Raw genomic sequence first — 25,633 nt, 5'->3', positions numbered from 1 at the left:
TTTTATCAGGCCATAGGATTGGCCATGTACTATAGATCATGAAGCATCCGCCATGAGGCACAGATGGCTTCCTGCTTAATCGTCCAGGATTTCAGGCCCCGGTGTCTACTCGGAGTAATAGTTAGCCATGGCGATGAGGCTCTCACCTGTCCAGCGCGCATCAGGTTCGTGACTAGTGGAAATATCTAATCGTAGCTAAGAACTAATGATACGATTGATACCTATCAATCATGTTGCTTTGCTAGGCTGGAGCGAGATTGGTGTGCAGCAGGCACCGATATGGGTCACCATACCCCTAACCAGAATTATCCCTACCCATGTTTCTGTGTTTTTGTCCTTTCCCCTCCCCGTCTCTTGTGCTGTCCAGCGAATTGGCAGGTGAAGAAGTTCTGTCTTCTCTCGCGGTAGCATCCATCTCTCTCTCCTCCAAACTACAGGGCAACGCATGCAAAGATGGGCCGATGTCTGACTTACCAACCCTGCCAGCTACTCATTCTGGGACTCGTCGCAGCTCTTGCTTTTTCAATATGGACACTATGGCTGGGCGTCAACTCAGATAAAGACAACATCCATCCTTTGCTGAACCAACTGATTCCTGCGGGCCATTGTGCTTGCCGGTCTGCTACCATCTTCAGCTGTGATAGCTGCCTCCAGTGCTCTGCTTCCACCTTGCCTCCGAGCCCTTCGCCTCCTCATATCACCTTTGATCCGAATGAATACTCCTACAATGAGACACAATGCCATTCCTTCTTCCCTGGCTTGTTCGAAGATCCCACACGCGCTCAAACATTCTGGCAGGCCAAGAATGGGATCCGCAGGGCTGACCTCGACAATGTCCAAATGATGAACGGCATGGTCAGAGCGGCCGTCTACAAAGGCCGTCTGTATGTCCTTACCGCTCTCGCGAGGGGGGAAGATCACCGCCGCAAAATCATCGGAGTGTTAAGCTCGATCCACCGCGCCCTGATCTCAGCCTCGGACCTTGCTGTGATTCCAGACACAGAGTTTATCTTCTCCGTTGAGGACAAAGTGGAAGATATCGCGGGACCCGGTCATCCTCTCTGGGTTCTTGCGAGAAAGCCCCACGAAGAGTCCGTCTGGCTCATGCCGGACTTTGGCTTCTGGTCCTGGGGCCATCTTGATAGCCAGATCAGACCGTATGACCAAGTGGTGGAGCATGTCCGACAGCGGGAGGTGCCCTGGGACCAGAAACGGGATAAGCTGGTGTGGCGGGGGAAGCTTAGCTTTGCACCAAAACTGCGGCGGACGCTGCTCGAGGTTGCACGGGGCTATCCGTGGGGTGATGTGCGAGAGGTGGAGTGGAGGAACAAGGCCAACTTCCTCAGCATGGAGGAGCATTGTGACTACAAGTTCATCGCGCATGTGGAAGGGCGTTCCTATTCCGCGTCGCTCAAGTATCGCCAGGCGTGTCAGTCGGTGGTAGTGATTCATAAACTGCAGTACATCCAGCATCACCACTATCTCCTCGTCTCCTCCGGGCCACAGCAGAACTTTGTCCAGGTCGAAAGGGATTTCTCGGATCTGCCGCAGAAGATGCAGGAGCTTCTGGATAACCCTGCTAAAGCTCAGCGCATTGCAAGGAATAGCGTGAATGTGTTTCGGGAACGCTATCTGACAGCAGCCGCTGATGCATGCTACTGGAGGGCCCTGCTGCTGGCGTGGGCCGTGGCCTCTCCTGATCTCACTCTGAGGGGCCCTCCTCAGAATGGGATCCGATACGAGTCATTCTTATTGCTTGGAGAAAGCAATATGATGCATTTTGGGCGATGATGATCATGTAATTCAGCAATATTTTATCCGGCTATTCTACGAAGGATCTCCAAGCGAAATAACGATTTGCATGGATGGATATTAAAGTATAACACACTAGTGGCATCAATGGCAACGCCCATATTAGCTCTGAAACTACCAATGGTCAATTTCCCCGCGCGCTTTGATATATCCCACTGCTCGCAAAAGCAGGCGTCCTTATTGTGTTGCCGATACTTCTCACAATCTCATTTTTTTCCCTTTAAGATACGACGGGTATATTGCTGAATCATCCTTTCGTTGCTGCATATGGTCTATGCAGAAGGGGGAGGAGGTGGGGGAAGTTCACTCGGAGGCTATGCGCAAGTCAGCAATCTTGTCTGATTTCAAGCTGGTCCGTTGGTCCAAAGGGAGAACATACAGGAGGCGGGGGTCCTTCACCAGGGGGAGGTGGTGGAGGGCTGCCAGAGCCGTAATACATGGAAGGCATGCCGGGCGGAGGCGGTGGAACACTCAAACCGGGAGGAGCACCTGGGGCGCCCATACCAGGCACAGCTGCGCCATAACCGGGATAAGCCCCATACCCATAAGCACTTGCTCCGCCGGGTGGCGGAGGCGGAGCTTGCTGGTGCCAAGGAGCAGCGCCACTAGTAGCAGCACCAGCACCAGGGGCGCCGTAGCCACCTGCATGCGATCCGTATCCATAATCGCCACCACGGCTCTGCGCCGCCCACGGGGGTGCACTGCCCTGATCGCGCGAGCCATAGTCGTCGCGAGAGCGGTTGTCCCGCCCTCTCTGCTGCCATGGAGCCACATCGCTGGGAGGAGGTCCGCGCTGCCATGGCTTCACGTCACGATCATCGTAACCGTGATCGGGACCAGCCTCGATCCGGCGAGGAGGCTGGCCGTCTGGGCCTGGAGCACCACCGGACAATTCTTGCATAAGTTGCTGTACCAATCAGCATTTGTAGGTCGATACTTGAGAAACCACATGGAACTCACCTCCATCTCACGGTCGACAGCATCGCCTTGCCCGATGGCTCTGCGGCCACCGCCATAACCGCCGCCATTCCGCCAGTCGGAACCTCTCTGGCGGTCAGGACAATCACGAGCCATATGGCCAGCATTGCCACAGACGCGACAGATGATGTTGGCGGTAAAGTTCCGCTGCTCGGGACAATCGTACTTGCGATGTCCAATTTGGCCACCTGCGCGAGTTAGTATAAGCAATTCAACGAGGAGAGCTTTATGGAAAAACTTACAGTTCTGACAAGCCTGATTCTCATCATCACGGAGGGTACCGTTGAGAGCAGCCAACTCTCGCAACTGGTTTCTCTTGAGTTCGTTCTGGCCTTCGGGAATCGAGGCAGCCTGGTTATCCTCGTTAGTGTCTGAAGATCCGTCCAAGTGAGGGCACATAGACTTACTGTTTCAATAACATTGTGCACAAGCTTCTTGGCCTTGTTAACCTTCTCTTCGGTATCTGCCATGATCAGACAATGGAGGTCTTCTTCCTGGTTACTAGCGTGAGCGGCGTCAGATCGGCCTTTTCCTTCTTTGACGGAGCCTTTGCCTCGAATGGCAATCTTGGCACCAGATTCGGCCTCCATCTTCTTCAAGGTATTTCCACGAGGACCTATGAGTAAGCCAACTTTAAAAGGTAGCAAAGAGCTAAGTGTTAGTTCATGATGGTTATTCAAGGAGAGCAAAGCAATGGAAGCAAGGTAGTCAAGTAGCAAGGGTTAGCAGGAAGCGAGCCTTTGACACATCATCATAAGGCGATGTCTCACGGGCCCGACTCGAGCAGAGAGCCAAGAACGACACAATGCAGGAACGGTTAGGAGTTAGAGGGTTAGTTATCATACTGAAGTTAATCTCTGGATAGTCATTCACTGGAACATAGACCTTCTCCTGGGTCTTGGTTGGGCGCCTGTAGTCAGAGGGCGGGTGGTAGTTAGGAATGGTCTTCATGGCCTTCTCGACAAGCTTGTGGCGCTCGTCCTCGAGACGCTTGCGGTAACGGTATTCTCTAGTGTTTACACGTCTGCCAAAGTTATCGTACTGCGGAGGCGGCGATGGGGATCTGCACAGAAAACGTTAGCTCCAGGCGAAAGAGAAAAAAAAAAAAAAAAAAAAAAAAAAAAAAAGAAGAAGAAAGCGGGACGAAGACGAACCTATCACCATCCGCAGGGACAACATCGTTGATGCGGAGCTTCTGGCTGATCTCCTCAATACGAAGATGCAGTGTATAAGCCTCAAGCTGTTCATTGGTGAAGTTTGCCATGATCATCGTGGGCAAACCCATGAGACCGGCAGCCTTGTTCTCCTGAGCATCACCCCAACGGTTGCGCTTCTTGCGCCTCTTGACACCATCAGCAGGGGGGTCCGCTGTGAAAGAAGAGAAGTTAATAAATCGACTGAAAATGATACAACACAGGCAAAGACGTACCTCGAACTGGGCTTCTGCCACGCTTGATCCCATTATCTCCGCCGACAGATGCAGGCGTCGCCGTGCGACTCTCCTCCTCTGGGCCATCTTCACCTCCAAACCGCCGACGGCCTAAGGGGATGTTGTTGGAACCGGTGATTCCTTGGTTGCGCCAGGCCATTTTGTCCTGGTGCGACAAGCTGCGATACAAGAGTTAATCTATCTGGTAAGTAAGCACAGAGCTCTGCCCGATACTGAAGTGAGAGCAAGAGCTATTTAAATACTGTTGGGTCTGAACCAGATCTCAAGGAACGATGTGGCAAGCTTTGACAGTCACGTGGAATGTTAGACCTGAGGAGAAACCAATCACGTGGCGTACAGAGTACACTCGAGCTATCCATTGGATCCATATCTAGAGATCTGCCTCAGGCAGAACTCTCTCATCAGAATCCGTGGTTCAAAAAGCTATCAAAAGATCTTGTCAATTCCAAAGATGAATTTGTTTCAATATGCCTCTACATTATTTAAATCATGCTTGTAATTAATGCTTCGCCTTATTCGCATCTGACTTCATGCCCTGCTGAACCCACTGTCTAGTCTTGGCCGCCTCCTGTTCCATGCGCTCCTTATCTTTGAGCAAGTCCTTGATGGTATGCGGCGCAGGCACATGGCGGCCCTTCTCGACGCCCGGGCGCGCAGCCATGCGCTCCTCCCACGCCTTGAGATGCGGGAACTCATCGATATTCACGCCCGCCCAACCAGCGGCCGCCACCCAGCCCCAGTGCGAGATGTCCGCGATGGTAACGTGGTCACCGACCAGATACCCGGACTTGGAGGTGGAGAGGTGCTTGTCGAGCACGCCGTAGAGACGGCGTGTCTCGTTGACGTACCGGTCCACACCGTACTGGATGTGCTCGGAGGCGTAGCGGACGAAGTGGTTCGCCTGGCCCTGCATGGGTCCGACGCCGGCATTCTGGAAGTACAACCAGCTGATGGTCTCGTAGTACTCGCGGGTGCCCCTGGGGTAGGAGATCTTGTAGTCCTTGTCGTACTGCTCGGCCAGATAGGTGAGGATGCTGCCGGACTCGAAGAGCCGGATCTTCTGGCCGTCGGTGAATGTATCGGTTAGGGCGGGGATACGGCCATTGGGGTTGATTTCGAGAAACCAGCTGGTTGGGGATTAGTATGGGCTATGGCCATGGCTGTCACTTCAGTACGTACGGTTCCTTCTGGGTGTTCTTGGAGATGTCAATCTTCTCCACCTTGTATGGGAGTCTATTCAACAGTGTCAGCCAAACCGCATCAACTAAACATCGGGCGACCGGAGATAAAAAAAAAAAAACAAAAAAATAAAACCAGACAAAACATACCCCAACTCCTCCAGCGCAATGGAGATCTTGATCCCATTGGGAGTCTGCGTAGTGTACAGTGTAATATCAGGTCTATTTGCCATGGTGAAAGTTGCAAATGGTCGTTTAAGAGTAGAATATGCACGGATCGACCCAATCCTCTGTGGAAACAAAAGCATTAACAACCTCTGGTTCTCTTTCTGAAGCCCTGACCTTATCGCAATGGTGACTCCAGGCCTTTTAAAGCTACCGGCCGCGTTGCTAATCGGCCCAATACCCCACCGATTCCGCGGTTCGATGATTAATAGCTTTGACTTCGTTCTGATGCCATCCGTACCGTCCCGCCCCCACCACGTTCGATTTCTAATCCAAGAAAACAGTGCTAAGATATATCAGTGTGCTTGGATTTGCAGGAAAAGCTTGGGCGAATGAGGGTGGTCTATGGGCTTTCTCTGTCGTATAACTCGTGTTCAATTGAGTGCCTACACGGAATAGAGAGGTATGGTTGGTTTGTAGGTGTCATTTGTGCGGGGTTTTTGAGTTTACAGAGTTCACAGTAAGAAAGACACTATGTAATCATTCATCATAGTTGGAGAATCGTGGAGGTGACCTAGCTTTCGATCGAGGGATAAGCCTACGGACATGAACGCAAACAGCAGGGCTGAGAAGCTATAAGGAAGCAATGTACATCCAGAAAGGAATCAACAAGTGACAACCCACTCCATAACCGAAACGACAGGAGAATCGAGAGCATGCTCAAGTTGATTGGCTGACGGCAGAGAGAAGAAAAATAACGTAGTAGAGCAAGGCAGATACATCAGTGGAGGATTGGAGGCGACGACAGTTCTTTGTTCTACCCCAACGCCCGGGGCAGAAAAGAAGAAAGGAGACCCGACTTCATTGCTCAGCATCGACTACCACGTAAAGCTCTCTTCCACGAAATCAACATTCGTCTGGTCCTGTCTTTTACGGCACACGCGACGAACATCGTCACTCAAGCTGCCGTTTCCGCAGACCAGCACGCCCATGGCTCCGATCTGATTCTCAACCTCCATGCCGATCAGCGTATCAATGTTCGGTCGGCCCGGGAACATCTGGACTGTGGCACTCGGGCTCTGGATCTCCTTTGTGTTACGGGGTCTAGTGATGAACAGCATGATCCGAAGGACTTCCCGGCGGCGATCCATGGCCAGGATGCTGGTCATCCAGGGGCGGATCCATTCAAGGTGTTCGGGTGACTGGATAATCCAGACCAGAGTGACTCGTCGCGCAGCAACCGTGCCCTCCGCATATCCCTTGACTAGGTGGCGCACGAATGGAACCTGATGGGTGATGCCGACACCACCGGCGAAGAGGACGACGGTGCCGTAAGAATCCATGGAGTGGATGCCTCCGTACGGTCCCTCAGCGAACGCCTTCAGAGTGACGCGCGAGTCGGGGGCGCTCAAAGCACGCTGGTACAATTTGTTTGTGAAACCCGTTCGGCGTCGAACAAGCAGCGAGACAGTCGTCTTCTGCATGCCGAACACGTCCTGGCGGGTCATCGGCATGCCCTTCTCGTCTGTGACAACTTCCTCCGACTCACTCCAGCCGACAGAGAATGGATGCGAGGTCCACAAACCGATCGAGGGAATGTAGAGGTAGATGTGCTGGCCAGGCTTGAACGTCCAGGGCCTTGCCATCTTCAGGGTGATCCTCATCGCCTCGCCGGGCATGGCCTCAACGACCGCCGTTGTCGCCCTCCTTCCGCAGTTGCGATACACAATGATCGCAACTCGTGTGGCGCGCTGTGGGCACAGTCAGCTCCGAGCTTGTTCAAGTTTTACGGGAAAGGGATTGCGATGACCTACCTCCACACCCCAGAAGATGATGGCGACGAGCAAGTAAGTTTGAGCGGGAAGGCCATCCAAGTGGATCCAAAGGCCAACCATCGAAACAATGGCCATGGCAATATGCAGATGAAGGAAGGTTTCATAGAACGCATGTCGAATCGGAGAGGGTGAATGGACCATGAGTCCGACGAACGCACAAGCAGCCTACAGGATAGTCAGTCCAATCGTCTGGACGTGGGCTGTCGTCAGCAAAACTCACGATCAGTCCAGTGAGGATAAAGGTGCTCTTCCCAAAGATTGTTCCCACAATGTCCCAGCCAACTATGCAACAATTAGCGACAGCCTTCTCGACCACCATTCCCTGACAAGTAACTCACTCTTCTGGGCCTTGGGGATTGCCCAGGCAAACACATGAGCAAGAGTCTCGAAGACCACGATCCGAGCGAGCCAGCGGTGGATCAGGTTGAAAGTGTCGTAGGGAACCTCCAAAAGTTTGATGAGGGGGTTGTTTCGTCCCGCCAGGAGGATGAGCGGAATCAGGTTGACCGTCGCCATAGTACCGGTCCGGTTACGGATAACGCCGGCGACTGTGTCCTCCTTGGTCTTGTAGGGAACGGTGACAACGCATACGACCACGTTCAGAACGATGATTGCGGCTAGGATGAAAGCGTGGAACCGGCTGGGCAAAGTGCCCATGTTGAGTGCCGAAGACAGCTGGAATTCACGATTGTGCCTGGTACAAAACAGCGGGGCGTAGATGATGTGGTTCTTGACTTTTGCGAAGGTCCCGTCGGCAGGAATGAAGTACCGTTGCCGTTCGTTGTTGAAGCTTGCCAGCCGTCTGAGGTGAGCGGAGATGCGAAACCACATCTTCCAGGCGTAGATGAAAGCGACCATGCAGCCGAGGACGAGCAGAGTGATACGGGAAAGGTCATCGTTGACAATTTCATAGATATCGAAAGCCGAACCTCCACCGCCATTGCGCTTCTCCAGATCCTCCGCTGCCAACGACAGCCCAACCAGGGACCACCCAAGAAAGAGAAGTTGCATTGTGAGCAAAAAACGAATCTCGAGACTGAAACTTAAAGAACGAAAAGAAAGAAATATCGATGATAGATAAGCCCGTAATCCAGAAGTCCAGCAGTGGAAAGGTCGTGCGAGACCAGCTCTGCAGACCGGAAACTTGCTCAAGCGAAAGGAGCTGAAGACAATAGTCGGACTATGTCACAGGAACACAGCGAGTCGATAACCAACAACTAGGGCGTCCAAGGGGCCGCCAGAGTATTGCAGTGAGATTGGCGCGCCCACGACGAGTCTGAATGTCCAGGCCTCAGATAGTCACAGACAAAGGCTTTGTTTGGGAACCTGATAGAGCCACAGATGGGTTGCAGAAAGACAAACGGTCCCGCGATCGAACGAAGTGTCCCAGGTTGGATACGTGACGTTTCTTCTGGATTGTAGCGAATACCGGCGGGCAACGAAAGGAATGTGAAGGTGATCCAGTCACAAATGTCTTGTGTCTAAACGAACGGAAAGAGGAAGAAAAGACAGAACTTTCCACCAGGCAAAAGAAAGAAAAGAAGATGAAGAAAGAAGATGAAGATCTACTCCCTACTCAGTTTATGATATTTGAAAAAAAAAAGAAAGAAAATTTAAGAAAATAAGTTGGAGAAAATATTGAAAAGACGGAAAAAGAGGGCTCGGAAGCTCAGAAGCCCCTGCCCAGACAGACGCGGGGGTTGGGTGTCACTCGCGATCCACAGACATGGAGAGACTACCTAGATGACGGACGGTATTATTATTTTTTATAATTATTATTTATTGGATGGATAAATTGATTGATAGTATCGATGGTCCACGTCTCAGGTCGAATCCACCGTCATTATTGTCTATGCTCCAGCTAGATTGCTGATTGACAGGTCCATTTCCGGTGGAGGACAGCCACAACAGAGACATAACGAGGAATTATCTGTCTTGGATCTCGAGTCGAGCTTCGTAGGAAATAAAGTACGTATACTCCGGTATACTCGGTAGATGTGAGACCTAACGTCATCCAGCTATCCAAAGGAGAATGCAACAAGTCAAACCCACAGCATCGCTTACTTCATAACCACCAACCTATAGATCGGTAGACCGAGTAAGAAGTGCCCAATTGTTTACATCCCAGAAGAATAGTTCTCTACTCTATACGGGGTTCTCTATCCTCAGTGATCGCTCGAACCTCCGTTCACTCGAGCTTGGGCAATTATCACTCCTGTGGTGGCAGAGTACACAGTGCAGTACTGCAGTCTGAATGGCCAAGTCATGAAACCCCAGCGAGACGGACAATCGACTCAATCAAGCGACTATGAGACTTGGCTTGTTTGAGGTTGTTGGCGCCACGGCTGAAGGATCCAATCTTAACTCATAAATGGGAAGGAATCGTACACGACAGTGGAGATTGTGGATCTGAAGTTTCTTGGCGGGAGAGTAGTATCAATTGCAAGTTTCAGAGTAGCCTACGACGAAGTTTAGTTGTATCCATCTGATTTGTTCACTACCGAGACAGGAACTTCTCTCTGGTGGTGTCACGTGGCGCCAGGTAGCAAGCACGTCACGCTGGGGTACATGTTATTTCTCTGATTCTGTCGTATTGTCCTTATGTCCAAATGATGATGGAACGGTGGTCGATAGCGCAAAGGATAGGGAGCACTTTAAGCCATACAAGACCTGGGGATTAAAAGCGTCTTGGCTTTACGGGGTCCCCTTGAGAAGGAAAGTGATCCCGTCTTATGGAGGAGATAAATTAATTTAAATTGGGCCTGGACCATTGTCCTGACCCGATGGGTGAGTCTGAGGTTCGAGTATGAACGAGCATTGTCATTAGCTCTCCCTTAGAAGCTAGAGACTACTTCATAGGCGCTATGAATAGCTCGCTCGAAATCCACTCGCCATGCCCTCGACTAATACTGAAACCAGTCGTCAAAATCATGCTTCTAAGTGGCAGCTGCCCCATCAAGACAGATAACCCCCCGTAGCCCGTTTAGCGTATCTAGTCATACTGGAGGCATCAGACAGAGTCCTCACCTTGAATGCTATTGACTCCTGCAGAAAGCATGTTTGTAACGGCCTCTACAACCGGTTCTGTTTTCTGCGTTTCAGTATGCCGAGGATCACACGTCCTATCAGGTACACTGTTATATACCAGAATAGCTTCGGCTACTGTGATTTGAAACTTGCTCGGGGCTCATCCGGATACGATGGCGTCAAAAGCGGGATCACAGCCACTTCTCGTCCAATCATCCAGGCTATGCTAGACCATGATTCAGCACGGATGCCACTTTAATATGCAAAAAAAATCTCCTCTTTCCAAGCTGGAGAGCCCAAATTGCTGCAGAAAGCCATGACGAAGTAGCTCATTACCCTCAAAATAGAGAATTCAATGGGAACCCATAAAACAGTCAGGTCCCGGGTATCGTCCTAACATTCCAGAAACACCGATTATTTCAAAAAAAGGAAGGCTCCACTGTGAACCCCAGTCACCAAAAGAAAAGAAAGAAAGAAAAGAAGAACGGTAGGGAAACCAAGAAGAGTCAAGCGGTGATCCGGCATCTACCCCTGCCGGCTCCCCCCTATGGGCTGGTGCAGGGTCAAGGTCGGAACCGTTTTTAACAGGATCATCCATCAAAGGAAGCTTAGTTCATCCTCACTATCATCATCCTGGGAGCAAGGTATGACATTCAAGCGTGAAACAGCGTTGATACGAGAGCTTGGGCGCCACTTAGGATTTGCTGGCTTCGAAATGATGGGGAGGCGTGGTGGTCGAGGTGGAAGACTGCAAGTCTTGAGTGCATGATCGGTGGTCTGGTCAATTGGTTCATCCAGTGAGGAAGAGTTCTTCCTATTGATGATGACAACCTCCAACTTGGGAGATGGATTCGCCGACTTCAGTTTCCCAACGAGTGCCCGATTCGGGACGTTTTTAGCTTGCACTAATTCCCCAAGCGCGCCCCGCGCGCTCCTGGTATGGGCGGCTCCCGGGACACAGCGTGCTTCAGGCGACGAGTAATATAGTGACGTAAAACAAGCCGGTTGGCTTTCTGCTCCGCCAGTCTGATCTTGTGCTTCATCAGCGTAGATCTCCACGGTTCGTGACCGCAGCTTCTTGATGGGCCGTGAGACAAGCTCATCGCCTGAATATGTCCTCTTGGCCGGAAGGGATGGAGCCGACGATGTGACACTGGAGGCACTGCGCTCAGAAGCGGCGGAGGCAACTGACTCACTGCTATCCGAGCAAGAAATGACTGAAGCTCTCCCTGCATCTGAAATCACCGGACTTTGGTTCCAATTCGTTTGTCCGGCTTTAGGTTTGGGAGTGCTTGCGATCCATTCCCCAATACTTTCCTCCCATCGGTAGAGTCCTGTACGGTCGTCTCGCTCTTCAGGTTCGTCCGAGAAGTCCGCATTGACGCGTTGCCCCTGCTGCGCCGAAACAACGCTCTCTTGGATCTGAACGGCCCAAACATGGTCGTCCGGATCCAAGGTCTTCTCTGCAAGCGCCATTGCCGTCTCCGCTGCCACTTTTCCAAGAAAATATGATAACCCGCGGACACCTGCCTGCCGAGCCAGCTGAGAGATCTTAGTCCGAACTGCCAAAGACGTTCGCCTCTGCTCGCGCAAGTCACCTTGCCCGCAGTAGCGGGATACTCTTTGAACGAGGTCCGAAAATTCTTTGAGCATATCTTGCTGCAGCGCTAGTGACTCGAAGAAGGAGTCGATGCGCTGCTTGGAAACGGGATCGCATCGAGGCCTCATGGTGACGGGCGTTTCTTCGCCAATTTGAAGCATGTAGTTGCCCAGCAAGAGATATCCGCGGCGCAAAGTTTGGTAGGATGGCGCATCATCAATGGCTTGTCGATGCCGTAATCCAATATCCGTCTCCACTGTCAACGCTAGGCAATTGATTGTATGTCTGGCTTTGAGCCCAACACGTCTTTCAGGCGCATCTGAAGCATTCGATCGCGCAATGTGCATACCGCAGAGCGCGGTAACAAGGCTCGAGACGAGATTGCTCAGAGCATCTTGAACTGGTATCGGACATGGTGTCAAGTCATTCGGCAGCGGACTTGTCACGGCTGACGCACGACTGTCTTTCAAGCGCAGTATTTTCCTTTGATTCAGGTCCTTTTCAAGCAAGGCTGTTCTTTCCGTGGATTGGTCAATGCCCCCAGCCGATAGAAGAATGGCTTCGATTAGATGCGTTGCTGTAGCTGAGTCGGTATCTTCGGTCGACACTGATCTGATCGCTTCGTCCACACACTTCTTCCACCACGTAGTCACCATCCATTCTGGTGGTACCACTCTTCGCAGAAGGAGCTTTGATAGCTCGTTGTACACAAAAGCTCGCCCGCCGCACCGCGTGTAATAGGTCCGTAACATATATACAGGGTCGTCGCAATGAGTCGACGGCCTTTGTGGATCAAATGTAGCTGGATAGTGGTATGAGTTGATAGTCGACAAAGTACTTGAGATAATCATTTCAAAAGCATCAGCTTCGCCATGCCGCATGCATTCGTCCATAAGTCGGCAAGCCACCAATTTCGTAAGCCATCCATTCTCAATCATCCGTACAACCAAGTGAACGCCTTGCGCGCGCACGGCTTCACGAAGAGGCTCCCAGCCATTCCCATTCGGCGCGTAGTAAGCCTCTAATTCCGTAAAATATGCATCGCACATGTCCACCTCACAGTCCTCGTCGGTCTCGTCTTGGAATCTTTGCTCATACGCAATAAACTCCGGAAGGCGCCGTGCGATCATTGATACCAGAGAGCGAGCTCCCTGGCCTTGCTGCTGCGAACCTGGCGCATTTGTCCGGGTAGTATACAAAAACTTCAAAAAGATACGATCCAACAAGTGCGCAATATCCGCAAACCCTGCATCACCTGACAAGTCGAGAACTTCTTTCCAAGAACCTTGGTAAGCCGGAAAACTGCTATTTTTCGTGCGTGTCGTCTTTCGCTGACCAGTGCCCCCCTCATGACTCTCAGAAGCCGCCGCAGGTGCGTCCACGCTAAATAAGCGTTTCCGAATCGATAATCCCTCGCACACCTGTCGCGCTTTACCGGTGATCAAAGGCGTCGCAATTTCGATCGCGCCAGGCAGGGTGCGCTGCAACTCCGGGCTGCGGATCAACAGCCTACTGCGCCGTCGACCCCCATTCCTCTGCCCTCGACTCGAATAATTGTGTCGTATGCGGCGCTTTTCCCGCTTTCCAGGCACCCACGCAGGATCGTCCGGTTCTTCGTCTGAGAATTGGCAACTCGCTTCGGTACTGGGGACTGTCCGGGGTTTCGCCTGCTCGGTGTCGGCGTTCTCTGGCCGTTCTTTCCATTTTGATTGTGCGATCGATGAGACAATCTCATGGTGCTTTTCTAGTCGATGATAAATGGACGTCAACGGGCGCAAAATGCGATTTGCCCATTTTGCGGTCGGTCGGACGTCCTCCATCGTGACATGGACGGTATGAGCACGAGAAATCGAGCACACTACACGCTGCACCCAGTGAGACTTATTCGTCGGTCGGACTTCCTGTCAAACAAGTCCACTCACCGATACTGCTTCACTATGCTTCAGCGGTCATTCATCTTTCTTCAAGCAGCTACTTTCCTGCAGCAATGAAACCGCTGTTCCGGGGCGCTGAAGATCGAGGTAAATAGGTTATAAAATGCTGCAAATATACTGGAAACAAAGCTGTTCAAGGTAAAAGCTACGGCAATAAAGTGCCATAAGATACAGTGACCATGAGGAAGAACAATAACGAGAGTTGACCGGGTCGACCGTTAACAAGAGATGTAAACATTGGATCCGAGCTGGGATTCCAAATGAGGTAAAGCGCATACAACCTGCAAAAACAAATTAACTGCCACTTGTGATTAGCGCACAACCAATGGCTTTAGCCTGAGTAAATGCTTAATATCAAAGTGAGAAACTACCGTCTTTACAAGAGCAAAGCGAAGGGCTTTCATACGTAGATAATACTGGGACAGAAGATCAAGGAAGGAAACTTTCTTCTCATAGAGTGCATAGCTTCATTAGCTGCATGCCTAGGTAGCCGCCAGTCATACATATATATAGTACAAGAATGTGAGAATGGAATGCAAATCCCCCAACCTGCTATGCACTGTTGTCGGAATCACACAAGAACAGGATGGAAGGTGAAGAGTGCCCAGTGCCAATTGGCGAAAGAGTAGAGAGATTCATACAAATCAAAAGACAGATATCCGCTCATCCAAAAGACCAACCCTTTTAAGACCGCATACAGATGGAAAAATATGTTAATGTTAACACATACATGGTCAAAGAGTAGAATCCAGAAACTTTTCGTGTTTTAGGGTAGAAGGGATGAAGAGGACAACTCAAATTCAAGCAGAAGACTTCTTGGAGCCCCGCAGCTTGGGGTTGCTTGCCGCAGCACGCTTCTTCTGCTTGGAGCGCGAAGAGGTAGCGTCACCTCCCTCAATGAACTTGAGCAACTCATCAATGCTGCGCGAGTCCATAGAAGCGTTAGCAGCACCCTTGGCGCCCGAAGCCTCGGGAGCTGTTTGGCCAACCTGGGGTTGGACCTTGGTGCCAAGGGTGGTCACGCGAGGGTTCATATTGATGCGGCGAAGGCGGCGAGCCTGGATGTCCTTGGCGTGTTTGGCGATGGAAACGGCATTCTGGGTGAGCTGCTCAAGCCAAGTCTCGGCTTCCTTGGTATTGCGATCGTTGGGCCCAAGCTGGTTCAGGAAGATGTTGTAGGCATCCCGCATTTTGCCGACAGCACCCTTCGAGTCCTGGTCGAGAGCCAGAGCCTGCGCCAACTGGAACAGGATGGTAGCGGTGTTGATAGACTGCTTGCCAAAGAGCGACTCGCAAACGGCCAGGGAAGCCTCGAACCACTTCCGAGAATCAGAGTACTGCTTGAGGTGCTGCAGCATCACGGCGGCGTTGTTCATGGTGGTAATGGAGTCAGGGTGGTTGGATCCGTAGATAATCTTCCACAGATCCATGGCGTGCTTGATATAGACAAGGGCAGTCTTGGTGTTGCCGGAAGCGTGCTCGAAAAGACTGAGGTTGAGGTAGGCCAGAATGGTGTCGGCAGAGTCAACACCCAAAGTGCGCTCCGTGACAATCACGGCCTTACGAGCCAGCTCGACAGCCGCTTCCTTCTCATCCGTCTGGTAGTAAAGCATGGACAATTGGTGGTACAGCTTGGCAACTTCAGGGTGAAGGATACCGTAGATCTGCTCATGTAGAGACAGAGATTCCAGGATGAGCTCCTGGCCAAGCTGCTTTTGGTTCTGCATCAGAGAGATACGTCCAGCCTCCAAGGCCTCCTCGGCAAGAGAGCTCCGAGGCGAGGCGTCCTTGACCAATGGGACCACGTTGACGATATCATCCGGCACAATCGAAACAACAGGCTTCTCCTCAACGACAGCACGGCTGGGGGACTTGGAGTCACCACCCTTCTTCTTTTTCTTCTTGCTCTCGTCGTGTGAAGCACCGTTGACGCCGTTGGCGACAGGCACCTTAGCCGGAAGCTGCGCCTTGGTGAAAGCGTAGTCACGAGCACCCAGCTGAAGACCCAGCTTGATGGCAATGTCACGGAGGAGCTGGAGGTGTCTCAGGGAAGAGAACCACTCAGTCTCCAAAGTGTAGCGGTATCTCACAGTAACCTGCTTCTCAACCTCGGCGCGCAGAGTCTCTGGCGTAACCTTCTCAAACGAAAAGTCACCCTCGGGATAGATCTCGCGGAGGGAAGCATCAATCTCCGCGCTAGGTTTCGGGTTCACGTCCGCACCCAAGAGACAGTTCAGCAGATGGGCGACGCAGGACGCGACAAAAGGCGCAGGCACATTGCGAAGATACCGGTTGGCGATGTGCTTGAAGGCACGAGCAATCATCTCCTGAACCAGCAAAGTGGTCAGAGCTTCCAGGCGAGAGCCCTTCTCCTTGGAGAGCTGAGCCAGCTTGCCGAGATAGCGGATGTTAATACCACGCTTGTGCAAGAGCTGGCTGAGGGATCGTCCGTCCATGGGGAAGCCAACGTCACCATCGTGCAAGTCCTGAATCAGCTCGGGAATGACCTTTGAACGCAGGAACTCGCAAGCATCGCGGACCTCCTTTTCGTCCTCAGCCCATTGCTTCTTCTCCTCCTCTGTCTGGGGAACTTGGCCGCTGCAGACATCGGGGTTGAGCGCGAGCTGGAATCCGGAGATATCCACCCGCTCTTGATCAAGAGCCTCTTCGGCCTTCTCCTCGGATTCCCCTTCCTTCGATTCGGTAGTTTCGGAGGGCTGCTCCTTGTTGGCAGCGTCCTCTTGGGCTTTGGCGGCACGGCGGCGCTCAACTTCAGCCTTGACATACTGGCTCATCTTCGACCTCCAGTACGCTTCAACCAGCTCCAATCGGAGGACTGACATGCGGTGAGGATAGTCCTCGCTGCCGGGTTCTTCCTGCCACACAACATCAAGAGGCGTCACACGGTAGAGATCAAGGACATATTTGCGGCCATCGGTGCCCAAAAGACCCTTGGTTTCGACGCTGCCTTCAAGATCGTGGCGCTTGCCTTCCTTGTCCCATACAGGGTGCTTCTTGATGCGGAGCGCTTTGGACATCTTTTCAAAGACGGAGACGAAGTCGGGATGTGTCGCGACGACGTCTTTGCCCTCAACACCACCGTAATCAATTTGGTGCTCACCGGGCTCGCGCTGCTTGAAGATCCCCGGCACAATGCTCTGGCCGACGATGCGCTTGCCGAGGTAGTCAACGACAACGGTTCCTGGCGTGAAAAGGCCGTTGATGTCAAGCTGGTTGACTGCCTTGATTCCCAAGACGTCCTTGCCAACGGCCACGCGGGCGGCTTCGTCTCCACCCTCTGACACGAAGGTTCCCACTCCATCAGCGCCAAAAGAGTAGAAGATATTGTTGTACACGAAGATCTGAGCATCACGTTCCTCGGTGGGATTCAGAGGAGCGACTTCGCCCCTAGCCACAAGCACGGCACCGCGAGCGGCAGCCTCGTTGTAATCAGCGAACAGCTTCGAGGTCAGGCGCTCCCGGAATACTCGGTCCTGGACTGTCTCACGAGGCAGCTCCCGAGTAGTCTGGAATTCCTCGTTCCAGTCGCGTAGTGTCTCGGCGTTGTCCACACCGGAAACTAGATAACTTTCCTGAGAGCGAGTGATGTCGGCCTGGTGAGAGTTGGGATTGGAAGAAGGAGGGGTAACGAGCCATGGGCTGTTAGGAATAGCATTCTGGAAAGGAAAGGTAGTCAGGAGGTCCTTCTTGTTGTTGGACTCCTGGAGAGCTTCAAAAGCAGAATTGAAGGAGGGCGACAGCTTTGAGATCAGGGTGAGCAGGGAATGTGCGCTGACTTTCTTGGGGGTGGTTCTGGGGAGAGGATCAAACTTGTGATTCGAGCACTTGTTGACATAGAAGCCAGAAACATGAGAGGTAATCTGGAACTGCTCGCCCTCGTTGGTGGTAACCTGAAGGTAGAGCAGGTGACCCTTTTGCCGAAGGTGATAAGGAGGAGGGTTCCATGCTGATAGCGAAATCGACTTGACAGTCTTGGGAAGAGGGGCCTCGGCTCTGGGGAGGATAGTCTCCAGAGAGGGAGAAGCGGCGATGTCGTACTTGGACAAAGAGTGCTCCTTCACATCATCGGTAGCGGCCTCGGCGGTAACAGCATCGTGCAGCGACAGACCGGCGTTGAGACCGTGCAGATTGTCTGAACGGTCACCTGCAGCACCAACCAAGTCCCTGAATCTGACCACATGCATCCGAGCTTCCTTTTCCGTGTAAGGATCCTCCACGAGGACGATCTCGGAATCGGCCTTGAGGCCTTCAACCTCAGACAATTCAACGAAGTCATTGATGCGCTTGCCGTTGAATTCGAGGTGGAAGCAAGTGTACTGGAAGGTGCTGGGCAACTCAACGATCGATTGGCGGACATCCTGAACCTGCTCTTGGCTTGACACCTGAAGACGGTAAAATTAAATGAATTAGGACGATCATTCGTGGTCTAGCGTGCTTCTATGGTATCACCCACCATAACCTGGATCTTATAAGGCTCATGCGGAAGCTTGACGGAGATCTGGAAAAGGCCTATCACACTTGACGTTAGCGATGACAATGAGGAGAACCATCCATCCCGGGTATCGCGGATACGACATACCACCGCTGCTCTCCTCTTCCTGCTGTCCTTCAACCTGTTCACCATTGGTGGGCTTCTCGACTGGTTGAGAGTCAGGAGTCTCTGCAATGAGAAAGGATCTGTCAGTTTCGTCACCAGAGCAGAGGGATCGAAGCCGCGGAAATTGAGCAGTTGAGAAATCCGGAGATTGTCGAGACCAACCTTTCGAGTGCTCCATATCGCCATTGGTTTGCGCCATTGCGATAGATGGAAAGATGATTGGAACGGATTGGTTTATCTAGAGGACGAATTGGTTGCTGAAGCTGTCGCACGACAGCTTGCCTCGAGCTCCGAACGGGGAAACAAAAGCGGAAAACCGGACGGAAGGATTTTTTTTTTTCTCCCGTGGGGGTTTGAATGGGAAAAAAAGAAATGAAGATGGATATGATACAAAGGGCAATTGAATCCAAATGAAACAAACCCCGTACCCCAGACAAAACCGAAAATAAAAAGAACCCAGGTAAGAATAGGGCAATGTAGTGAGGCAAGTAAATATCACCAGGATAGATGGGAGGAGTTGAAGCTGGAGAAAGCACGGGGAAGGAGAAAATTTCGTGGACACGGAATACCCTCGGAAGTGCTCGGGCTTGACGGACGACGGGGCATGTATGCCCACCAAGACTTCTCCACACTGTCCAAGAAGTTGTATACGGAGTACAGTCTCATTTCTCTCAGAGATGACGTGTGTGAATGAAACGAAACAACTTGACTACACATTTGTGCGTATTTCAAAGACTAACTTGGGATTTCAGGCTTGAAGGAGATGTCTAAGGCATTACGGAATACTGTTATATTGCAGCTCGAATGTTCTGAACATATTCGGCTGATTTTTCCATGATTCCTTTATCAGTGCTTTTGTACTTGCAAGATGTAGACTTCGATAGTATACACCCTATTCGAGTTACTAGACGACCTATATCACTTATAGGGATCCTGATATAGTGGCCATGCAAGTCAAGATATATGTGTTTCTCGAGCGGCTACCGAATCACGACAGTACCTGATCTGTATATACTCGTTCATCATCGGCGTCTAATGCATTGTTTTAAATATTGACTCAGATTATCGATGCTCTGCATCAACACCAGCCACAACTTGATCAGACATCGTCAGCAAACTGGTCTACCCGCAGTGCCGGATGCATCGCCAAGGCGTGGATCCCGATCCGATCGCAGAGGCGCACCAGCGTCCAACAGAGAAAAAGACAGACCACGGACCACTGTCCAGTCTGCCCCAACGCCTGTCTTTTTTTGAACCATCTGTTTATGTTTCAGATGGCCTTTTGCTGTTCTTGATTAAGCTCAGCTCACACTCGTTTGACTCTTCTCTCTTTTCGTATTCATACGTTCTTTTTCTTCCTCTTCTTCCTCTTCTTCCTCTTCTTCCTCTTCTTCCTCTTCTTCCTCTTCTTCCTCTTCTTCCTCTTCTTCCTCTTCTTCCTATATAAACTTTTAGTGTTTCCCCCTATTAGTTGTTCTGATACTTCAGAATCTGCTGCGTCATCTCGCTGGCATAGCAGCTGACGGTAAATGATCGCTTCATCGTTTTGTAGAGGTCCTCGTCTTGAATTTGGTCATTATTTCTGTTTTTGTTCTTCGGATGCGCTGTGCCTGAGAGATACCCTCTGAAGATGTTGTGGAATCGAAGCATTCAACAATCGTTGAGTGCTGCGGCGCGCATTGGCCTGCACCGGCCGGTGAGAGTTCATCAGTCGGCCCCCTGCCTCGCTGCGAGGTACTTTTCGCGGACACCTGGGCTGTCGGCGACAGATCCATTGGAGCAAGATAGCGGAGACGATGACCGCGGTCGAGGTCGAGACTCTGATCCCACCTTCAAATCAACTATCCTAAGGATGCTAGAGACAGCGGCAACTACATTCGCTTCCATTGTCGTGCTAGGGTGCGTCTGTCTTGACTTCAGGTAGAGTTGCACGTAATTCACTGACAGAAAGATTATAGGATAGCGGGATACTCTTACCATCGGTATTACAAGTACCTAATATTGCAGAAGATGGACAATGCTTTCAGTCCTGGTGATCCGGCACTTGAGGTTGCAGGTGTGGAATATGGAAAGCATCATTACCATCACGACGAGCACTGGGTTGTCCGTGATGAGCAGGAGAAACTCGACAGGATCATTCAGGGAAGATCCGGTGGCCACTACTACCTCATCATTGGCGAGAAGGGTACGGGAAAGACTTCTATGCTCCTTGAGGCGATGCGAAAGACCAATGGAGATGGCGTTGCCATGTTTGAAGCGCACGGTGACCTCGAGATCTTCCGAATCCGGCTCGGGAAGGCCCTGGACTTTGAGTTCCACGAAGAGTATGTGCCTGCTGCAACTTTATATTCATCAGAGCAATTGCTTATAGAATTTCTACAGTTATATCGGAAGTCTGTTCAGCATCAGAGGTCCACGAGACACCACTGCCCTGCTTGACATTGAGCGAGCGTTCAACAAGCTGGAGAAGGTGGCGCTTGCGCGACGACGTAAGGGAGCCGCTCCTTTGGTCTTGGTAGTGAATAGCACCCACCTGGTTCGAGATGACCATGATGGCCAAGATCTGTTGGAAATGATTCAACAGAGGGCTGAGCAATGGGCAGCCAGCAGCTTGGTAACCACCGGTATGCTTCCAGATATGCTGCCCTTGCGAACTTAGCCGACTGACACTGTGAACGACAATAGTGTTCAACAGCGATGACTATTGGGTATATGAACGATTGAAGCGGTACGCGACGAGAATGGAAGTCATCCCAGTCTGCGACCTTCCGAAAAGCCAGGCAATGGCGGCGCTCAAGAGATACCGTAAGCAGTACTTTAACGAGGACCTATCAGATCAATCCCTTCAGACCATCTACGACAAAGTCGGCGGGCGATTGTCGTTTTTGAATCGCGTCGCCAAGGCTAGGGACTACATGAAACTCTGTGACAGCATTTGCGAAGCGGAAAAGACATGGTTCCTCAACAAGTGCTGGATCCTCGGTGAAGAAATGGACGATGATGTTATGGACCAGCAGAAATATGCGGTACGTCTACAACTTTGAAATAACCGATCCGCCTGCCTTGGCTGACACGCAAACAGTCCGCCGCAATGGTGCTGGCCAAAGCACTCGTGGACAAAGAAAAGGAGATGGAACAGACTTATGACCCCGAGAAGGGCCATATACTACCAGAGATCCCCCTCCATGAGGCTCGCCAGATCATGACCAGAGCCGACTTCATTCAGAGCTACGATCATGAGAACATCTTTACCATTGACTCGCGCGGTATGGTTCGAGCTGATTCTGTCCCTATGCAGAACGCATTCCGGGAAATCTGCTCATGGCCAGGTTTCGAGGAACATCTGGAAGCGACCCTCAAACGGATTGGAGACATTGAGAGCTTGGGACGAACCCGCGAGCTTACGCTTAAGGATCTCTGGGACAAGGGCAAATACCAGATTACCATGCGGGATCCCAAGGGTCGCGAAAATGGTACTGTTGAGTTCTCAGTCAAGGAACGAGAGGAGGGGGATGATGATTGAAGACGACACCAAAGTGAATGTGTGTGTATAATTATTGCTGCGAAACATATACTTCTTTCTGTATGATTCTCATGTCTAATATGTATATTTCCTCTGATGACTATTAGTAGATCGATACTCGCCTTTCCATGTCTATGTAACTATTCGTAAGTCTTGATGACACCATTGCGCGGTGACATCATCACATGCTCACCGCTCAGCAGCAAAATATCCCAGTTTCCTCCTGCACGGCAGCCCCCCCTCGCATTAGTACTCCCATCAGCATTGAGCCTTCACTTCAAATCGCAGGAAATTTGCAACATTATTTGTCAAAGCTCGGCTCTTTTCGACAGGAAAAAATTATGGCTCCGCGCAGGAGAAGCTCCGTGGTCAAGACCACGCACGTTGCCCATTCCACGATTGACGCGGCGAAAGCAGCAAGCAAAGCTGAAGAATCGCAATTGCGACGGGTCCCCTCTCCGGTGCGATTTCTTTTGGTGGTCTTCAACAGCTTGCTGTTGAGCTCCGTTCTCTTCACCATGACATCCAGCGTCACTCTGGGGGAGTTGGGTCGTGTCAGTAAGCACCTGGAGGCATGGTGGGAAGTGGGTGGGTTGATGTTATGGAAGGCCGTTGAAGTGGGATTGGCTTGGGTTCTTGGGTTTGACGGTGAGCTTTCCTTGCGTCGGTCACAATGCCTTTGTGGATTTTAAGCGCTGATGCTCCTGCGACTACAGGCCGTGACGTCTTGTCGTTTACTTTCCTCGCTCATCTGCCGACCTACTCTCTATTGTGGTCCTTCTATGGCATCCGACCAACCACCATTCTGGCATCATATGGCATTACTTTAATTTCCACGGCGATCCCGTTCATTCTTCTCCGCCGCCCCTCCTCCGTCCACAATCTCCGGCAAACCGCGTCGGACGCAGTTCCCAACCGCTTCATCCTGCAAGATCGCCCAACAGCCCTCTACACTTCCGTCGCAGCAACCGCCATCTACTCCGTGGCGCTGTACCTCAGCTATGCGACGTGGCTCCCTGCTTATCTGGTCGTGCATTTTGAGAATATCCCTGACATCAGACTGGCTCATACCGGCCCCGCCGGTCTCCCGATTCTATTTCTCACCCTCCTCCCAGCTGGCTGGGCCGCTCGGGATTTCCTTTTCGTCAGCTCCACTGGTGCCTCCAGCTCTGACACCAGCGTGAAGTCTAAGTCTGCAAACGAGGGCGAGTACCTCGTATGCGGGGTTTACCGTAGAACGTGGGGAACATTGTCCGCTAAGACAAGGGTTCTTGTTTCGCGCACAGCACTTTTGGCTAGCATGATAGTGCTCAACACCGTTTTCCAGGTTGCGGGGACGGTACGAGGGGTTGATGTTCCTGGAGCCACGATGTGGGCTGCTATCTGGGGTGCTGCGACTGTCGCAGTTGGAGGAGTATTTGGTTGGATTGAGGCGGTGGACGGTGTATGATCTGCTGGTTTTGGGATGAATAGATGCCTGTTAGAGGACGGAGTTGAGTCTCGACTTTCTTTTGTCATGCCATTCAAATTTTCTCGGGTTAACTCATGTATCACGCTTTCGTACTAGGTGTTAGTTTGTTGAATGTGTGATGACTATTGGGTGCTTTTGCATCTCTGAGCATTGTGCTTTGATGGCATAGGCTCGTTTCTGCGCAGTTAGTTCTACTGGATCTCGTCGCTAGCTCGAATTTACGGGACTTCTGTCCAAATTTATATCTATCATTACTCGTGAGTTCTATTCCATGACTGGTAATTCACACGCAAGGCTGAAGAAAGAAATTCCAGTAATGCTGAATCAGTAAGAGCGAAAACTAGCGAAGCTCCGTCGCAGGCAACCCATCCGCAGAGTAAATTTCTCGTTGAAACTGCATGCTCTTCCCGGTGGGCATCATCCAGCCGGGATGGAAGACATTAAAGACCACAACCGCAGCAACCATCATCGCGCCGTCAAGGGCAATAAAGTAGCGCTCCGTGGTAATCAGATACCCGCTCCAACCTTCGGATAGCTCGATGGTCCGGTAGATGCTCCGCACATAGATACACACAACGGAGAAAATCATGGCGCCGAACAGAGGCACAATGGATCCGCTCATGGACTGCAGGAGGCGACGGTGGAGGGCGCGCCGGACAAAATCCGCAGCGAGGATGACGAAGACGGTAATGGAGGCCATCTGGAAGACGATGCCCGCGACCATAATGTGCGTGCCGGGCGCGGTGTCGCCGTTGACATCGTTCGTTGCGGCCGAGGCCATCCCGCCGCCGATGGCTTGCACGACGAGCGAGATGATGTCGCAGGTGACAAAGATCCAGAGGTAGAGGTTTGGGCTGATGATGGAAGATTCGCGGCCGAGGATCGTGATGAAGCGGCCGAGGAGGACGTAGATTCCCGCTGTGAAGAAGGTGGGTGCTATTCCTTGTCAGTATGGTTCTGGTGCTTTTCCTCGAATCTACTCACCGATAATCAAAGTGGATATCTGCATCAAAAAGGCGGTCATGTTATAGGGACACTGCGCCGACCATGTGCGAGCAGCCCACCCCAGGACTTCGGCTGTTGAAAAACGAACATGTCAGCGCTTGCTGTGTCTGTTTCCTGACAAAATCACCTACTCAAACAGCCGATGCTGAAGACGCAGCACCACCATGTTCGCTTCCAGGCAAATTGCACAGTGTGAAGAATCATTGAGAGGCCGAAGAGGGTGCAAAAGACTATTCCGGCGGCCAGAGAAGGCCGATATCCGTACGCGGTGTCAATTCCATCAATCAGAGGATGACAACTGTTCCTCAACTGCTCCCTGAGCTCCGCTGTTACTTCCGGCATTGTGAAGATCTTTGGGTAGGACACGCCTGTGATCGTGAGAGCGAAGGAAAAGAGAAGAGGAAACAGAGGAGGGTAGCTCCAGATGAGATCTTATCAATGGGGAAGAGTGACGCCCGTTTCACCAGGTAGCACTGTGTAATATATCTGAGTTCTATCAATGTAGAACAAGTAAGAATCCAAAACGCAAAAAGAGTGGCTGAGCTACACAATGTACGCCCTGCCGATATCCAGCCCTCTCACAGTCCACGAACGAAAGCAGTCCAGAAAGCGCAGAAAAAAAAAGAGAGCTTCAAAAAGCAGGGATCAAAGAGCCATGGAACAAGCCCATGATAGCCTTCAACCTACAGATCCTTTTCTCCTGGTCAAAAAATTTGAGACACAGAAAAGTCGCAGATCGGACCCTCGGATAGATCTCAAAAATTCGACTGCTTTAGGCGCTTCATGATTGTTTGATAATCGATGGAGACAGGCGGGGGCAACCGTCGGCAGAGGAACAATCTGATTCGATTTCCACGGTCAGGCCAGGCATCCTCTGTCCATCTGGCCGACTGTTTCCATGAAAAACACTCGGCCCGCTTCGCTTGGAAGAGCATTGAACCTATCCATCGGCAAATGTTCACAGCCATCCACACTCCATGTCGGCATCCGCGGACCCGCTTGGCCAGCAATGAGTCAAGCGACATCCAGCTTCTCGC

At 51.5% G+C, this 25,633-nt stretch overlaps 9 protein-coding genes across 9 annotated transcripts; 3 read left to right on the top strand and 6 right to left on the bottom strand.

Moving 5' to 3' along the window:
- Positions 1 to 453: 453 nt before the first annotated feature.
- Positions 454 to 1,791, top strand: AFUA_3G10850 (DUF821 domain protein; the record flags this gene model as incomplete). The annotated part of the gene is made up of 1 exon (XM_749441.1): positions 454 to 1,791. The coding sequence occupies one exon, from the start codon at positions 454 to 456 to the stop codon at positions 1,789 to 1,791; it is 1,338 nt and encodes a 445-aa protein (XP_754534.1).
- A 293-nt stretch (positions 1,792 to 2,084) lies between these two features.
- bbp (putative zinc knuckle transcription factor/splicing factor MSL5/ZFM1) lies at positions 2,085 to 4,379 on the bottom strand (the record flags this gene model as incomplete). Its single annotated transcript, XM_749442.1, has 8 exons — positions 2,085 to 2,126; positions 2,192 to 2,719; positions 2,773 to 2,978; positions 3,033 to 3,141; positions 3,198 to 3,421; positions 3,636 to 3,853; positions 3,945 to 4,158; positions 4,220 to 4,379. 8 exons carry the CDS (start codon positions 4,377 to 4,379, stop codon positions 2,085 to 2,087), a joined length of 1,701 nt encoding a protein of 566 aa, XP_754535.1.
- Positions 4,380 to 4,739: 360 nt separating this feature from the next.
- On the bottom strand, positions 4,740 to 5,651 carry gstA (glutathione S-transferase family protein; the record flags this gene model as incomplete). Its single annotated transcript, XM_749443.1, has 3 exons — positions 4,740 to 5,367; positions 5,420 to 5,473; positions 5,569 to 5,651. The coding sequence occupies 3 exons, from the start codon at positions 5,649 to 5,651 to the stop codon at positions 4,740 to 4,742; spliced, it is 765 nt and encodes a 254-aa protein (XP_754536.1).
- Positions 5,652 to 6,461: 810 nt separating this feature from the next.
- AFUA_3G10820 (ferric reductase family protein) lies at positions 6,462 to 8,429 on the bottom strand (the record flags this gene model as incomplete). The annotated part of the gene is made up of 4 exons (XM_749444.1): positions 6,462 to 7,334; positions 7,398 to 7,583; positions 7,639 to 7,700; positions 7,757 to 8,429. 4 exons carry the CDS (start codon positions 8,427 to 8,429, stop codon positions 6,462 to 6,464), a joined length of 1,794 nt encoding a protein of 597 aa, XP_754537.1.
- Positions 8,430 to 9,593: 1,164 nt separating this feature from the next.
- On the bottom strand, positions 9,594 to 14,205 carry AFUA_3G10810 (uncharacterized protein). Its single transcript, XM_749445.2, has 2 exons — positions 13,968 to 14,205; positions 9,594 to 13,910 (listed from the first exon to the last, which is right to left on the bottom strand). Exon 2 carries the CDS (start codon positions 13,863 to 13,865, stop codon positions 11,043 to 11,045), a length of 2,823 nt encoding a protein of 940 aa, XP_754538.1. The 5' UTR covers positions 13,866 to 13,910; positions 13,968 to 14,205; the 3' UTR covers positions 9,594 to 11,042.
- A 203-nt stretch (positions 14,206 to 14,408) lies between these two features.
- Positions 14,409 to 19,167, bottom strand: AFUA_3G10800 (translation initiation factor 3 subunit CLU1). Its single transcript, XM_077804415.1, has 4 exons — positions 18,760 to 19,167; positions 18,580 to 18,660; positions 18,454 to 18,509; positions 14,409 to 18,382 (listed from the first exon to the last, which is right to left on the bottom strand). The coding sequence occupies exons 1-4, from the start codon at positions 18,794 to 18,796 to the stop codon at positions 14,780 to 14,782; spliced, it is 3,777 nt and encodes a 1,258-aa protein (XP_077660567.1). The 5' UTR covers positions 18,797 to 19,167; the 3' UTR covers positions 14,409 to 14,779.
- Positions 19,168 to 20,015: 848 nt separating this feature from the next.
- On the top strand, positions 20,016 to 22,216 carry AFUA_3G10790 (ATP-binding protein). The gene is made up of 5 exons (XM_749447.2): positions 20,016 to 20,496; positions 20,556 to 20,921; positions 20,980 to 21,221; positions 21,283 to 21,623; positions 21,680 to 22,216. The coding sequence occupies exons 1-5, from the start codon at positions 20,228 to 20,230 to the stop codon at positions 22,118 to 22,120; spliced, it is 1,659 nt and encodes a 552-aa protein (XP_754540.1). The 5' UTR covers positions 20,016 to 20,227; the 3' UTR covers positions 22,121 to 22,216.
- Positions 22,217 to 22,305: 89 nt separating this feature from the next.
- AFUA_3G10780 (uncharacterized protein) lies at positions 22,306 to 23,570 on the top strand (the record flags this gene model as incomplete). The annotated part of the gene is made up of 2 exons (XM_749448.1): positions 22,306 to 22,768; positions 22,837 to 23,570. The coding sequence occupies 2 exons, from the start codon at positions 22,306 to 22,308 to the stop codon at positions 23,568 to 23,570; spliced, it is 1,197 nt and encodes a 398-aa protein (XP_754541.1).
- A 361-nt stretch (positions 23,571 to 23,931) lies between these two features.
- Positions 23,932 to 25,521, bottom strand: AFUA_3G10770 (RTA1 domain-containing protein; the record flags this gene model as incomplete). The annotated part of the gene is made up of 3 exons (XM_749449.2): positions 24,728 to 25,521; positions 24,576 to 24,668; positions 23,932 to 24,527 (listed from the first exon to the last, which is right to left on the bottom strand). The coding sequence occupies exons 1-3, from the start codon at positions 24,936 to 24,938 to the stop codon at positions 23,932 to 23,934; spliced, it is 900 nt and encodes a 299-aa protein (XP_754542.1). The 5' UTR covers positions 24,939 to 25,521.
- Positions 25,522 to 25,633: the final 112 nt, after the last annotated feature.

Source organism: Aspergillus fumigatus, chromosome 3 (assembly GCF_000002655.1).
Source record: "Aspergillus fumigatus Af293 chromosome 3, whole genome shotgun sequence".
NCBI classification, from domain to species: Eukaryota; Fungi; Ascomycota; class Eurotiomycetes; order Eurotiales; family Aspergillaceae; genus Aspergillus; species Aspergillus fumigatus.
Note: the sequence above shows the minus strand (reverse complement) of the source record. Positions and strands in the feature narration are given on the sequence as shown.